This window comes from Pongo abelii, chromosome 9 (genome assembly GCF_028885655.2).
Source record: "Pongo abelii isolate AG06213 chromosome 9, NHGRI_mPonAbe1-v2.0_pri, whole genome shotgun sequence".
In the NCBI taxonomy this organism is placed as follows: Eukaryota; Metazoa; Chordata; class Mammalia; order Primates; family Hominidae; genus Pongo; species Pongo abelii.
The window spans coordinates 11,105,602-11,121,649 of record NC_071994.2 but is presented as its reverse complement, the minus strand read 5'-3'; the positions used below and the strand labels follow the sequence as shown (position 1 = coordinate 11,121,649).

General features: G+C 47.2%; 1 protein-coding gene across 2 annotated transcripts in view; it reads right to left on the bottom strand.

Moving 5' to 3' along the window:
* PLAAT3 (phospholipase A and acyltransferase 3) overlaps positions 1-16,048 on the bottom strand; it is a 43,240-nt gene that overhangs the window by 18,251 nt on the left and 8,941 nt on the right. For both annotated transcript variants that reach the window (XM_054523971.2, NM_001135508.2), the window contains 2 exon segments: positions 8,465-8,567; positions 565-833 (listed from right to left, as the gene is read on the bottom strand). In XM_054523971.2, the coding sequence (XP_054379946.1) occupies positions 565-833; positions 8,465-8,567 (372 nt within the window).

The following is a 16,048-nucleotide window of genomic DNA, read 5'->3' as shown; positions in this document are numbered from 1 at the left end:
CAAGTAAATGAACAAAACTGCATCCCCTAGGGTCTCCCAGATTCATCCTTAGGAACTGAAGACAGTGCTGTTTATAAGCGTGATCGGGCTATGCCACACAGACCTGGACTTCAAATCCCAACTCTGCTAATTATCTGCACAGGAAAAGACAGGTACCAGGTCTGGAGACTCAACAAAGATTTTTTTGATGAAATGAATGGCTGTAGACAAGTTACTTAAGCTCAGTTTCCCAATCTGTAAGGTAGTGGGTCCTAAAACCTGCCTTTAGGGCTGGCAAGGGCCATCTCAGGGACAGGTGGCCAGGGAGGGCTTGGCGACGGGAATGATTATCATGTCTGTGATTCCCTTCCTTGGCCACCCACCCCCGCCCCCGACTACACTGATCTGCATTGCCAACTTGCCTCTCTCCCCACCCTTGTCCCCACCCCAACTGTGACATCCTCAAGGGCAGTAATTCCATCTCTGCTATTTTGTCTTGTTCGTGCCTCCATAGCCATGCCCAGCCTCCGTCAGCAGAGGGAATGGTCTGGTTCCTGGGGAAGGCGACACGGGCAGAGGACGCACCTGGTCACTGCGGGCGACTCCATAGCGCAGCTCATTCACAAAGTGCTCGCAGTTCTCGCTGGTCAGCTTGTAGAGCACCTCCTGCCCCACCAGCTCCTCCGCCCGCTGGATGATTTTGCTGCAGGGCAGCGGCGAGTACTTGTCATCGTGTTTGTTGTTGACTTGGTACTTGTCACTCCCGGCCACGTCATACAGCAATTCCTTCTTCACGATGGCCTTGTCAGTCAGGGCGGACATGACACTGGCTGCACCAGCTCCTGCGACCTCACCTGCAGATCCACAAAGAGGAAACAGATGGATTGGTCCTGGGAAGGGCCACGGAGGCTCAGAGCTGGCCCCCAGCCGGGTATCTGCCCTTGGCTCCATCCACAAAGGATAAGCAACATGTGGAAGGGTCAGACGCGTGGCTGTGGGCCTTGGGGGAAGGTGTGTATGGTCTCTGGGCCCTGGTTTCCTTATCTAAAATGAAAGGGAGTGAAGTTCCATGATTTACTGTGATTTTTTTTCTTACTCTAGAGAAGCTGGTCTTCTATACCTCATGACTCTTAAGTGGCCCCCTTGGTTATGCAAATATGAGCCAAGAGCATACTCATCTACCTGGAAGATAGGGGGGAGACTTTTATGATGGCATCAGGGCTACACCTACTTGACCACACAAAGCTGCTTACTGCAGAAAACATGGCTGGGTTTTCCAGATTCCCAGCCCTTCTGGAAACAGAACAACCAAAACACACAGCTGTCCCCCTAGCTGTGATGCTAAGGAGGCTTAGTGGGTACATGGGCACAGCCCAGGCCAAGGCCCAGGGCAAGGAAGGGCCACAAAGCTCCAGAAATGAAATGATCTTGAAGACAAGGAGTCCACGTTCAACGTGAAGACCAGGATGGTGGACACGGAAAGCTGATGCCAACAGAGACTGGGCATTCCTCCCAACCCAAACAATCTGTGCGGCGCAGGGAGAGGCAGGCACTGAGTATGACGATTGAAAAAGTGGGTATGGGCTGGGTACAGTGGCTCACACCTGTAATCCCAGCACTTTGGGAGGCCAAGGCAGGCAGATCGCTCAAGCCCAGGAGTTTCAGACAAGCCTGGGCAACATGGCAAAACTCCATCTCTACAAAAAATACAAAAACTAGCCATGTATGGTGGTGTGCACCTGTGATCCCAGCTACTCAGGAGGCTGAGGCAGGAGGATCACTTGAGCCCTGGAGGTTGAGGCTGCAGTCAGCTGAGATTGCGCCGCTGCACTCCGACCTGGACAACAGAATGAGATCTTGCCTTAGGAAAAAAAGAAAAAGAAAAAGTAGGTATGCACTCAAGAGATGGGCCTACGCACCCAGGGAGCATGTCAAAGGAGGTTCACTCTCTCCTCAAAGAGCCACTGTGACCCTGTCAGGGTCAAGGCCCCCAGGGTGCCACAGCAGCACCCTGTTAAACTGGGTAGGACCAGCCTTCAACAATGACATCCGTGTGACAGCAACAGCAGGAGAGGCCGATTAGATTTCAGGTCCTGCTCTTCTCAGCTTTCCAAAGACCAATAAACCTTTTCAGCCTGCGTGCAATGCCAAGATATTAGAAATTTAGGGAATTCAGACCTGATAGGAAAAGGGCATGTGGTGCTTGGAAGATTCATTGAAGTAAATAAAAGAGAGGGTGACTTATCAGAGCCCTGAGTTTGTGGGGAGGATGAGTTCCTGGGGCCCACCCAGCCTCAGCTCCCAGGCAAAGTGGGTGACAGTGCTGGGACTCGGAGGAGGCAAGCAAGTTGCCTAGAGCCCAAAATTTAAGGAGGCACCAAATCTCAGGGCCACGCAAGTGCAGAGTCAACAACCAAGAGTGCGGACGTCCTTAAACTTATATCTAGATGCCACCCAGGACAGGGGTACCCTGTGCTCAAGCTGGCAGTGAGAAGCTTTGGGTTCGACCCTAGCACATCACTGATCAGCTGAGTGGTCTGGACCTGTCACTTCACTTTGCTCCAGAAATCCCCAAATACACACTAAAATTGATGCACAAATACATATTAACACAGTAATTTAAAGTTCCTTCTTTTTTTTCTTATTTTGAGACACAGTCTCACTCCATCGCCCAGGCTGAAATGCAGTGGTGTGATCTTGGCTTGCTGCAACCTCCTCCTCCTGGGTTCAAGCAATTCTCATGCCTCAACCTCCCGAGTAGCTGGGACTACAGGTGTGCACCACCACGCCCAGCTAATTTTTATATTTTCAGTAGAGATGGGGTTTCACCATGTTGGCCAGGCTGGTCTCGAACTCAAGCCTGGTCCGAGCTCAAGCAATCTACCCACCTCGGCCTCCCAAAGTTCTGGGATTACAGGTGTGAGCCACCACATCCGGCCTAAAGTTCCTTCTTTTAAAAAGTGAGTCTACTGAAGAAAATATGAAGTGAACAATCACAGAAAGAGCATGTGGATGTGGCAATCCATCAGTGACTGAATTTTGGGATAGCTTGGACTGGGCAGTGCAGCATTATGGTTAAGGGCACAGAATCAAGTCAGACTGCCTGGGTTTGGGTCCTGCCTGCACCCCTTACCATTATGCAACCTTGGGTAAGCTTCTTAACTTCTCTGAGTCCCCCATTCCTTGTAGGATAGAAACAAAAATAGTCCCTACTGCACAGGCAGCTGTGAGGATTAAAGGGGTTGGCCACAAAACATGCTTTCACCAGTGTCTGGCACAGGGCAGGCACTTCAGCAAGTTCATAAGCTTCCTTCCAGCTGTAATTTCTACAATTTTCTCAGCAGTAGAAGGTCAGTCCTCCTTGCCTCATCTATCCCACATGACTCCTGTGAAACTCGAGTGAGATGCAGATAGAAGCATCTTTTCCTTTGAAGGAGCATCACTGACCCGATGGTCTGTGACACACCTGTCCATCTGTCCACCCGGGTGCTTGTCATGCCTTCCCCCACCTTCTATCTACCACACACGCCTGCTCAGTGCAGCCAATCAATACTGAGGCCCTACTAGGTGCCGGGCCTTGTCCAAGGTGCTGAAGTCAATGACGTGATCTGGACAGCAGGCCAGCCCTCAAGCAATTCCCATGCTACTGAGAAGATGCTGACAATGAACAAACACACAAAATAGGATACTTGCAGGTACCAAAAGACACTATGGAAAGACAGTGGAGTGACATGGCAAGGATGACCAGGAGAAGCTGCCGTAGCTCGGGTTGGGGAGGCCACCCCAAGGGAAAGGCGTCTGAGCTGAGGCTTGAATGATGAAGCATCTAGAGCAGAAGGAACAGCAGGAACGAAGTCTGCAGGGAGGAGAGAGCTTGGCATGCCAAGAGGCAGCAAGAAGGCCAACGTTGCTGGAGTCTAGAGACTCAGGAGAGGGGAGGAGAAAGACGAGGCCCAAAGGCACAGACCAGGCCAGACCAGGCCAGGCCCTACAGGCCACAGCATAGACTTTGATGTTTTGTTTTGTTTGGTTTTGGTTTGTTTTTTTGAGACGGGGTTTCACTCTGTCACCCAGGCTGGAGTGCAGTGGTGCAATCTCGGCTCACTGCAGCCTCCGCCTCCTGTTCGTGCCTCAGCCTCCAAGTAGATAGGACTACAGTGGCACGTCACCATGCCTGACTAATTTTTGTATTTTTAATAGAGACGGGGTTTCGCCATGTTGGCCAGGCTGGTCTCAAACTCCTGATCTCAGGTGATTCACCCACCTCGGCCTCCCAAAATACTGGGATTACAGGCATGAGCCACTGCACCTGGCCCTTGATTTACACTTTCAAACAATCACACCACCTGCCCATGAATGAGGAAATGGCCGTGAGTGGCAAGAGGCAGAGAGACCAGCCAGAAGTGGCAGTACCACCAGGCGAGGGAGGGTGGTCGCTTATACCAGGGCGCTGCAGTGGGGATGGTAAGAAGTGGTCAGAGCTGGGGTCTGTTTCAGAGATAAAGCCAACAGGATTCCCTGATAGATTAGACATGGGTTGGAAGGAATAGAGAATGACTCCTAGGCTTTAGCCCTGAGCAGCTGAATGGTGTCTTCCACTGGAGCCTCCCATTTGGGGCAGATCAAGTTCAAGATGCCAGGTAGACACCCAAGTGGAGTTACCAAGTAGTCAAGAGGTTATGCAAGTCTGAAGCTGAAGGGGGATCTAAATTGAGGGTTTGAGCTTAGGAGACATTGACAAATAGAAGGTATTGGAAGCTAAGGAATCCAATGAGGTCATCTGAGCTCGATTTAGAGAAATGGGAGAGGAGAAAGAGCCCACACAAGAGACCCAAAAAGAAGGGCCCAGCAGGAGAGGAAGAAAGTCAGGTGCCAGGTGAAGAACAGGAAGGTCACTCACATCAAATGCTGCAGAGAAGCCAAGTCAGCTGTGATGGGACTTGGCTTTGAGCTTTGGCAAGATGTGGAAGCTTTTTCCTACCTTTGAGAACTGCTCCGGCAGGGGGGCAAAAAAAGAGAGTCTGAGAGCAAAACTCCATCTCAAAAAAAAAAAAAAGAAAAAGAAAAAAGAAAGTGTGGGTATAGGGGATGGAAGGCAGAATGGGAAGCGAGGAACCAGAGGTGGCCAGGCAGACAAAGTTGTAATGAGATCTGCTCTGTGGGGCGTTAAGCGGAGAAGGATGTGAGGCCGGGCGTTTGTTTGATCAACGGGAGATATTACAGCTGTCTCTATGTCAATACAAATGATCCAGTTGAAAGGGAGAAGATGACAATACAGAAGGAGGTAGGGAATTTGAGGAGCAAAGTGCTTATGAAAGGAAGAGGAGAAGGTGGGGGGACATGGGTAAGAGGCTCAGGGTGAGGAAGATGACATCTACTCCGGTTACGTCTGAGAGGGTGAGGCCACTAGTTAGAATTAAAGGGATATGCAAGACATGTTCAAGGGCCGGGTGTGGTGGCCTGTAATCTCAGCACTTTGGGAGGCTGAGGCGGGCAGATCACTTGAGGTCAGGAGTTCGAGACCAGCCTGGCCAACATGGTGAAATCCCATCTCTACTAAAAATACAAAAATTAGCTGGGCATGGTGGGGCGTGCATGTAATCCTAGCTACTCCGGAGGCTGAGGCAGGAGACTCGCTTAAACCTGGGAGGTGGAGGTTGCAGTGAGCTGAGATCATGCCACTGCACTCCACACTCCAGCCTGGGCCACAGAGCAAGACTCCATCTTGAAAAAAAAAAAAAAAAAAGAGTGTCTATAACAGCTCTATTCATAGCAGTCAAAACCTGCAATGAGTCTGATGAGTCTGATGTCAGAAAAATGGATGCTAAATTGTAGCATATTCATATAACAGAAAATACACAGCAGTCAAAAAGAACTCCTGCTACTCACAGCAGCATGGATGACTCACATGGGAACGATGTTGGCTAAAAGAAGCCAGACACAAAAGAGCACTGGCCATGTGATACCTCTTCCATGAAGTTCTAGAACAGGCAAAACCCATCTATGGCAGGAAAAGCTAGAATGATGGCTGCCTAGGCGAGGGGTGGGGAGGGGATATTGTAGAAGCACGAGAGAGCCTTTCAGGGTAAGTGGCACAGTGGGAATGTTCTAGATGTGGATCTGGGGCACTGTTACATGGATGGATTTTTTTTAATTCACTGACTGTATACTTTACTATGCTTGTACATTTTACAATATTTATGTTATACCCCAGTTTAAGTTAAAGGCTTAAGAGAAGGGTGAGGAATTCTCCCAAGAGTTCTCCAAGTTAAGTATTCATATTCTCAGTTTGCAAAAAAGGAAACCAAGGCTGAAGAATGGAAACTGGATTCATAACCAAGTCTCTCTGCCCAAACATCTGCACTCTTCCCAGGAGCTTTACGCTTAAGAGTTGAGTGTGTTGCGGCCAAGCGCGGTGGCTCACGCCTGTAATCCCAGCACTTTGGAAGGCCGAGGCAGGCAGATCACGAGGTCAGGAGATCGAGACCATCCTAGCTAACACGGTGAAACCCTGTCTCTACTAAAAATACAAAAAATTAGCCAGGCATGGTGCCAGGCGCCTGTACTCCCAGCTACTCTGGAGGCTGAGGCAGGAGAATGGCGTGAACCCGGGAGGCAGAGCTTGCAGTGAGCCAAGATGGCGCCACCGCACTCCAGCCTGGGCGACAGAGCGAGACTCTGTCGAAAAAAAAAAAAAGAGTTGAGTGTGTTGCATACAAAGTCACAGTATAAAAAACACATCAAAACAGAGCTTCCTCCTCAGATGCCACCTCGGTCCCTCTAAAGCAGCGGTCCCCAACATTTTTAGCACCAGGGACTGGTTTTGTGGAAGACAATTTTTCCATGGACTCGGCAGGGGGGAGGGATGGTTTTGGGATGATTCAAGCATATGACATTTATTGTGCACTTTATTTCTATTTTTATTACATTGTAATATATAATGAAATAATCATACAACTAACCATAATGCAGCAGCAGTAGGAGCCCTGAGCTTGTTTTCCTGCAACTAGATGGTCCCTTCTGGGGTGATGGGTGACAGTGACAGATCATCAGGCATTAGATTCTCATAAGGAGTGATATGGTTTGGCTCTGTATCCCCACCCAAATCTCATGTCCAACTGTAATCCCCACGTGTCAGAGGAGGAACTATATGGGAGGTGATTGAATCATGAGCGAGATTTCCCTCATGTTGTTCTCTTGATAATGAGTGAGTTCTCACAAGATCTGATGGTTTAAAAGTGTGGCACTCCAGACGCAGTGGCTCATGCCTGTAATCCCAGCACTTTGGGAGGCTGAGGCAGGTGGATCTCCTGAGGTCCAGAGTTCAAGACCAGCCTGACCAATATGATGAAAATCCATCTCCACTAAAAATAGAAAAATTAGTCGGGTGTGGTGGCAGGTGCCTGTAATCCCAGCTACTCGCGAGGCTGAGATAGGAGAATCACTTGAACCTGGGAGGTGGAGTTTCCAGTGAGCCTAGATCGTGCCATGGCACTCCAGCCTGGGCAACAAGAGCGAAACTCCATCTAAAAAAAAAAAAAAGTGTGGCACTCCCCTGCCTCCTGTCACCATATAAGACCTGCCTTGCTTCTCCTTCACCTTCTGCCATGATGGTAAGTTTCCTGAGGCCTCCCCAGCCATGCAGAACTGTGAGTCAATTAAACCTCTTTCTGAAGGGCCGGGCACGGTGGCTCATGCCTGCAATCGCAGCATTTTGGGAGGCTGAGGCGGGTGGATCACGAGGTCAGGAGATCGAGACCATCCTGGCTAACACGGTGAAACCCCATCTCTACTAAAAATACAAAAAATTAGCCGGGCGTGGTGGCGGGCACCTGTAGTCCCAGCTACTCAGGAGGCTGAGGCAGGAGAATGGTGTAAACCCGGGAGGTGGAGCTTGCAGTGAGCTGAGATCGTGCCACTGCACTCCAGCCTGGGTGACAGAGCAAGACTCTGTCTCAAAAAAAAAAAAACCCTCTTTTCTTTAGAAATTACCCAGTCTCAGGTAGTTCTTTATAGCTGTGTGAAAACAGACTAGTACTAGGAGTGTGCAACCTAGATCCCTTGCGTGTGCAGTTCACAGTAGGGTTCATGCTCCTATGAGAATCTAATGCCGCTGCTGATCTGACAGGAGGCGGAGCTTAGGTGGTAATACAAGCGATGGGGAGCAGCTGTAAATACAGATGAAGTTTCACTCGCTTGCTCACCACTCACCTCCTGCTCTGGAGCCCAGTTCCTAACCAGTACCAGTCCATGACCTGGAGGTTGGGGACCCCTGCTCTAAAGAACCCCCTGAAGTTCCCAGGAGCAGACCTTGAAAACCAGTGCCCCACACCAAACTGCCCCACATCAAACTTCTTGTAACACTCAGAGACAACTGCCAGTTGGGAAGCAAGAAGAATGTTGGGGTCACCTGTTACCCAGTTCCCCATCCCCTCTCTTCCCAGCCCCTGGGGCCCATCACAGCGGAGGTCCTATGTGTTCTTACTTGGAGGGGCCAGATGAACCACATATCCATCGCCAACGTAGATGGCCCAGTGTCTATAGAAAGGGCGAAAAATCTCAATCAGGTCTCCAGGCTTAGGCTCTGGCTGCAAAACCAAGAACAGGGCTATTAGAGGGAGCATGAGATCATGGAACCAGGGCAGGGCTTAGTGAGAAAGGTGCAGCTGAGTGGTCCCCAGCTATCAGCTCAGCAGAACATATGTCCTGAGCCCTGCTCTGCCAGGTCCAATGCCAGTCCAACTTCACAAGCTTGTGACCCAGACCTGCAGGCACCATGGGCCTGCCCTTCTGTCAATACAAATTGCCAGGTGCAAACCTAAAAGGTTTCTTCATGAGCTGGAGTCTCTGCCTTATTATTTCTAGGAATCTTATTTATTGAACTCTTACTCTGAGCCAAGCACTGCACTCTCTGTGTTTTACAAGATGGCTCAATAAATCCACACAACCATCCAGTGATGAACCCCATTTTATGGATGAGGAAATCAAGGCCTAGAAATGCAAAAGAATTTGTGCAAAGACATATAGCTCATGAGTGACTTGGCCAGGACTGAACGCCCAGCTGGCTGATTCCCAGCCCAGTCTGACCATCAGGAAACACCACCAGTTATGTGACTAAAGCTGCCCACCTGGGGTCCATGCCAGAGGCTGCCAGATCTGGAGGGCAGCCTCTGATCCTAACTCCCCAACACCTGGCCTGGGCCTAATGGAGAATTGGCATCAGTTTCCAGCAGTAATTTCCCCTGGCTGCTCAGCCTGATGCTAAGGTGTGCATGTGCACATTGAGCAAGTATGTGTGTGAGGGTGGATGTGTGAGTGTGAGACTACGTGTGAGTGTGAGTGTGCATATGTGAAAAGGAGAAGGTAGGGAGGGGGCAGTAAATGCTCTCACCCTGTTAGGGGAGCATGGGGCAGAGTTTGAGAAAACTTCAGAGAGGTTCAAGATCACATCCATTCAACATTATCCACATCCATTCAGCATTATCCACATCCCAGAATCAGACCCTGCACTAAGTGCTGGGGGAGGGGAAGTTCCGACTCTCACTAGAATCAGGGGTAAAGAACTTCTCCAGGCCAACCTTTAAACCCCTTTAATGAGCAAAGAAATCAACCTTTTAGAACACCTAGAGACAGAGCCCATCAGAGGCTGTTTCTGGCCCCTTCATCCTTTGCTGGAGTCTTCAGTCACTGTCAGGGCTAAACTGCCCTCAGCACAGTGAAGATATGGGGTGAGGACTCCGGCTTGCTTGCACATAGGGGCAGATCCATAGGGGTTTGCCCACATCTCACCACCAAGCTTGGTGGGCCTACCAGAGACATTCCATTAAGGATGAGGGATGGGGAGGACTCATCCTCGGATGACCTCCCCTGGGCACAAATGATGGGCAGTGGGTAATAGCCAATCACAACTCTACAACGCCTATGAAGGCAGGTCAAAGGCCAGTTTGCTTATTATTTCACAGAAACATTAAAACTGCAAGCAGGTAGCATGTGTGGCAGGGAATTTTACAGATAAATCATGTTCTTTTGTTGTAGTAAATATAATTTCTATTCCAAAATAGAGGGCACTCAGTTCTTACTGAGAACCTATTTCAGAACAATGGACAATGGTCACAATTTATGAATCCCATTGTTTTCCGGGGAAAAAAAAAAGAGTATTAATTGTTTGGTCAGAGTTTGGGGATTCAAGAATCCCCAAAAAGGAATTTAAACAGGGATCTCCTCAAACAGACAAGGACATAAAGACTGGGTGGGTACCCATCCCTGAGGGAGGCTGCAGGTTGGAAAGAGATGGTGTGGACATCAGTAAGACCATGTTGAGTAATAAGCAGCCAGCAGTGTGCAGAGCCAAAGAGCTCACCTGCTCCACATAAATACCAATGAGAGGAGCCCTCACATAGAACATGCTGCCTTTTTTTTTTCCTTTTTGAGACAGGATCTCACTCTGTTGCCCAGGCTGGAGTGAGGTGGCATGATCGTGGCTCACTGGAGCTTCAACCTCCCCAGGCTCAGGTCATCTTCCCACCTCAGCCTCCCAAATAGTTGGGAGCACAGGTGCACACCACCATGCCTGGCTAATTTTTACACATTTTTAGTAAACACAGGGTTTTGCCTTGTTGCCCAGCTGGTCTCAAACTCCTGGACTCAAGGGAACCTCCCACTTCGGCCTCCCAAAGTGCTGGGATTACAGGCATGTGCCATCGCGCCCAGCCCCATGCTGCATTTTTTAAAACAGAAGTTATTACAATGACGAAAAATAATTTAAAATATTATAATGGTTCAGGCAGAAAAAGTATTCCGTTATCTAAAAAGGAAGAGTGAAAAAGTCATACCCAAAAAGCCACATACTGTATGATTCCATCTATATGTCATTCCAGAGCAGGCATAACTATAGCACGGAAAAGTGATCTATGATTGTCACAGGGGTTGAGGAGAGGGACTGACTAGCAAGAGGCGTGAGGGAATTTCAGGGGCAAAATTTCTATACTCTTCTACATCTTCGTGGGTTTTTTTGTTTGTTTTTTTTGTTTTGTTTTGTTTTGTTTGAGACAGAGTCTTGCTCTGTCTCCCAAGCTGGAGTGCAGTGGCGCGATCTCAGCTCACTGCAACCTCCACCTCCCGGGTTCAAGCGATTCTCCTGCCTCAGCCTCCCAAGTAGCTGGGACTACAGGTGTATGCTACCACGCCTGGCAAATTTTTTGTATTTTTAGTAGAGACGGGGTTTCGCCATGTTGGCCAGGCTGGTCTTGAATTTCCAACCTCAGGTGATCCACCCGCCTCAGCCTCCCAAAGTTCTGGGATTACAGGCGTGATCCACCACGCCCGGCCTATTCTTCTATAGCCTGACCGTGGCAACCATTCTGCAATTACATGTGTTTATTAAGACTCACAGAAGTAAACACTGAAAGGGTAAGTTATAACTTAATTTTTTTTAAGAATCTAAATTTTAAAAATAAATAAAAATTAAACAAAAAAAAAATTTTTTTTTTTTTTTTGAGACAGAGTCTCGCTCTGTCGCCCAGGCTGGAGCACAGTGGCACGATCTCGGCTCACTGCAAGCTCCGCTTCCCGGGCTCATGCCATTCTCCCACCTCAGCCTCCCAAGTAGTTGGGACTACAGGCGCCTGCCACCACATCTGGCTATTTTTTTGTATTTTTAGTAGAGATGGGGTTTCACCGTGTTAGCCAGGATGGTCGCGATCTCCTGACCTCATGATCCGCCAGCCTGGGTGACAGGGTGAGACTCCGTCTCAAAAAATAATAATAATAAATAAATTTTAAATATTTATTTACAGTTTAGAAGGGAAAAAAGCTGTAATTTTTTTTTTTTTTTTTTTTTTTTTTTTGACATTCAGCCAAGCTGCCTATTCTTTGTAAGGGCAAGAGATACAGATTCCCAAGCTCAACACATAATTATGCTCAAGCTCAACACATAATCTCACTCAAGACAACTTCTTTTTGAAAATGAAGTAAAAGACAGTGGGCTCACCTATGGAGCCCTACACACTAGTTAGGAGCAAGGGCTTGATGTTCACTTGGCAACTTGGATATCTTTAAAAGACACTGCTAAGTGGAAAAATGGGGATGAGCTCTGTAACAAAACGCCACCTATATAAATTAAAGATACACGGCCAGATACAGTGGCTCACGCTTGTAATCCCAACACTTTGGGAGGCCAAGGTGGGTGGATCACCCGAGGTCAGGAGTTCAAGACCAGGCTGGCCAACATGGTGAAGCCCCACCTCTACCAAAAATAAAAAAAAATTAGCCAGACGTGGTGGCATATGCCAGTAATCCCAGCTACTCGAGAGGCTGAGGCTGGAGAATTGCTTGAACCCAGGAGGTGGTGGGGGTTGCAGTGAGCAGAGACTGCACCATTGCACTCCAGCCTAGGTGACAAGAGCGAAACTCTGTTTCAAAAATAAATAAATAAATAAAGGAGGCCAGGCGTAGTGGCTCATGCCTGTAATCTCAGCACTTTGGGAGGCCGAGGCAGGCAGATCACTTGAAGTCAGAAGTTTGAGACCAGCCTGGCCAATATGGTGAAACCCCTTGTCTCTACTAAAAATATAAAAATTAGTCAGGCATGGTGGTGCACACCTGTAATACCAGCTACTTGGGAGGCTGAGGCAGGAGAATCACTTGAACCCAGGAGGTGGAGGTTGCAGTGAGCCAAGATCACACCACTGCCCTCCAGCCTGGGTGACAGTGAAACTCTGTCTCAAAAAAAAAAAAAAAAAAAAAAAAAAAAGATGATTAAAGGGAATAAATAAACACACAGGAGAGGGGGATCTTGTAGGGACCAGCAAGGACAGGGTGCTATGAACTGAGGATATGAATAATTCACCTCTACCGCTAAGATCCACCTAGAAAAACAAGTACTTATCATTATACACATAGCCCATCTCAGCTGAATCAAAACTAAGAATCCAAAAACTCATGTTCTAAATTTAGAATTATGAAAACTGCAGTTCATGGGCCAAATTTGGACCTCTGCCTGTTTTCATATGGCCTGCCTGCAAGCTAAGAATGGTTTGTACATTTTTTTTTTTTAATGCTTGGGGGAAAAGTCAAAGGAGGAATGGTATTTTGTGACACATGAAAATTATATGAAATTCAAATTTCAGTGTCCATAATGCTTGAGTGGAACATCGCCAGGCTCATACATTTACATTGTGTCTACCCTGATTCCTCTCTACAACAGCAAGCTTGAGTAATTGTGACAGACACCATATAGCCTGCAAGATCTAAAATGTTTACTATCATGTCTGGGCGCAGTGGCTCATGCCTGTAATCCCAGCACTTTGGGAGGCCAAGGCAGGCAGATCACTTGAGGTCAGGAGTTCGAGATCAGCCTGGCCAATTTGGTGAAACCCTGTCTCTACTAAAAATATAAAAGTTAGCCACACATGGTGGCAGGTACCTGTAGTCCCAGCTACTCAGCAGGCTGAGGCAGGGAGAATCGCTTGAACCCAGAGGCGGAGGTTGCAGTGAGCTGAGATCGCGCCATTGCACTCCAGCCTGGGTGACAGAGCAAGACTCTATCTCAAAAAATAAATAAAATAAAATAAAATGTTTACTATCTGCCCCTTTACAGGAAAAGTTTGCCAACCCCTGTTGTAAAAGAACAATACATTGATTCCAGGAATGCTACTGCACTGCCTTGTCAGGTAGTTCTCTGTTCCAGGATCAAGGTCAGGGCCAGCAGAGTGCCTGAGAAGAGAACTGCCTCCTCCACGGCAAAGTTCAGGGCAACCCCAGCCCACACAGTGACAAAGGCTCTCCCATACAGCTCACGCAACAACAATGGCACAGTTGAGACTCTGCACCCACGGGATTTCAGAACAAAAAGCCTTTCTCTCTCCACAAAAGCAGTGTTACCAAGAGCTGCATAGCAACCATTTTCCTTAGCAAGCAAACTGAGGAGCAATTTCTGGTCTCTGAATTTCACATTGAAAAAAACAGCCTGGATGCTGGGCTTAATACCCAGGTAATGGGGTTGATCTGTGCAGCAAACCACCATGGCACACTTTTACCTTTGTAACAAACCTGCACATCCTGCACATGTACCCTGGAACTTAAAATAAAAGTTGAAGGAAAAAAAAAGAAAAAAAAAAACCCTAACAACCATCAAAAAGGACTAGTTAAGTAAATTATCCTACACACACACACACACACACACACACACACACAGAGAGAGAGATTAGAAAGAGTAAGGTGAATTTACATGAGCAGACACGGAAATATTAATTGAGAAAAGCACGTTGAAAGACATTATTATTCCATTGTTGCTTAAAATACATTTTTAGGCCAGGCGTAATCCCAGCACTTTGGGAGGCCAAGGTGGGTGGATCACTTGGGGTTAGGAGTTTGAGACCAGCCTGGCCAACATGGCAAAACCCTGTCTGTACTGAAAATACAAAAATTAGCTGGGCATAGTGGCATATGCCTGTAGTCCCAGCTACTCGAGAAGCTGAGGCAAGAGAATCACTAGAACCTGGAAGGTGGAGGTTGCAGTGAGCTGAGATCACGCCACTGCACTCCAGCCTTTTTCAATAAAATATATATATATAATAGACTTTTTTATAGATTTATACAGAAAACGTATTATACACTACATATAAGCTAAGGAAAATAACCAAGCTGTTATATATTACATACACAACAGTGGGTGGTTGGGATTCAGGAACTTTTATATTTCATGTTATATTATTTTATTGTTTGAATTTTCATTAATATGAATTACTTTGACAATAAAAATGTTAAAAAGTATTTAAAGGGAAAAAATACTCACGTTGATGGACTTGCAGTTTTTAAGTTGGGAAATGTAGATATGTCTGTTGCCAAACCTCATGAAACTGCCTCTCAATTGAAGGTATTAATTTTCTTTTTAATTATATTCTAGGCCAGGCGCGGTGGCTCACACCTGTAATCCCAGCACTTTGGGAGGCCAAGGAAGGTAGATCACTTGAAGTCAGGAGTTTGAGACCAGCCTGGCCAACATGGTGAAACTCTGTCTCTACAAAAAATACAAAAATTAGCCAGGCATGGTGGTACATGCCTGTAGTCCCAGCTATTCAGGAGGCTGAGGCTGGAGAATCGCTGGAACCTGAGAAGTGGAGCTTGCAGTGAGCCCAGATGATGCCATTGCACTCCAATCTAGCCGACAGAGCAAGACTGTCTCAAAAAAAAAAAAAAAAAAAGTATTTTCTAGTTTTCCGAAATGTTTAAATAAGCGTGTGTTCATTTTAGAACCAGAAATCGAGCTAAGACTTGACAGAATCAGTGGTAATCCATACAATCACTATCATGTAAAAATAGCAAAGCAGACACAAGCAAAAAGACTAGAAATCTCTATAGCAATATCCTAACGGACATTCCCTCTGGGTTCTGGGTGCTGGGGCTAAGCGTGGTTTTTGTGATAATTTTTGCTTCCTTCTATTTTTCTATATATTCCAGGTCTTCTGCAATGAGCATCTTTAAGTTTACAGCATGCTTCTCAACATTTTATCATGAAAAATTTTCAAACGTTCAAAATTGAGGCCGGGAGCAGTGGCTCATGCCTTGTAATCCTAGCACTTTGGGAAGCCAAGGTGGGTGGATCACCTGAGGTCAGGAGTGCCAGACCAGCCTGGCCAACATGGTGAAACCCCATCTCTATTAAAAATACAAAAAAAAATTATCTGGGCATGGTGGAGGGCACCTGTAATCTCAGCTACTCAGGAGGTTGAGGCAGGGGAATCACTTAAACTCGGGAGGCAGAGGTTGCAGTGAGCCAAGATCACGCCATTGCACTCCAGCCTGGGCGACAAGAGCGAGACTCTGTCTCAAAAAACAAAACAAAGTTAAAGGAAGTTTTTTAATGAACGTCTGTATACCTGCCACACAGATTATGCGATTACGTGACTGTATTTGCTTCATCACAAACATGTCCATCCATTCATTCCCTCTGTCCAGTGTCTTTTGTTTTTGTTTTTGTTTTTTGTTGGTTTTTTGTTTTTTGTTTTGTTTTGTTGTTTGTTGTTTTGTTTGTTTTTTTTTTGAGACGGAGTCTCGCACCGTCGCCCAG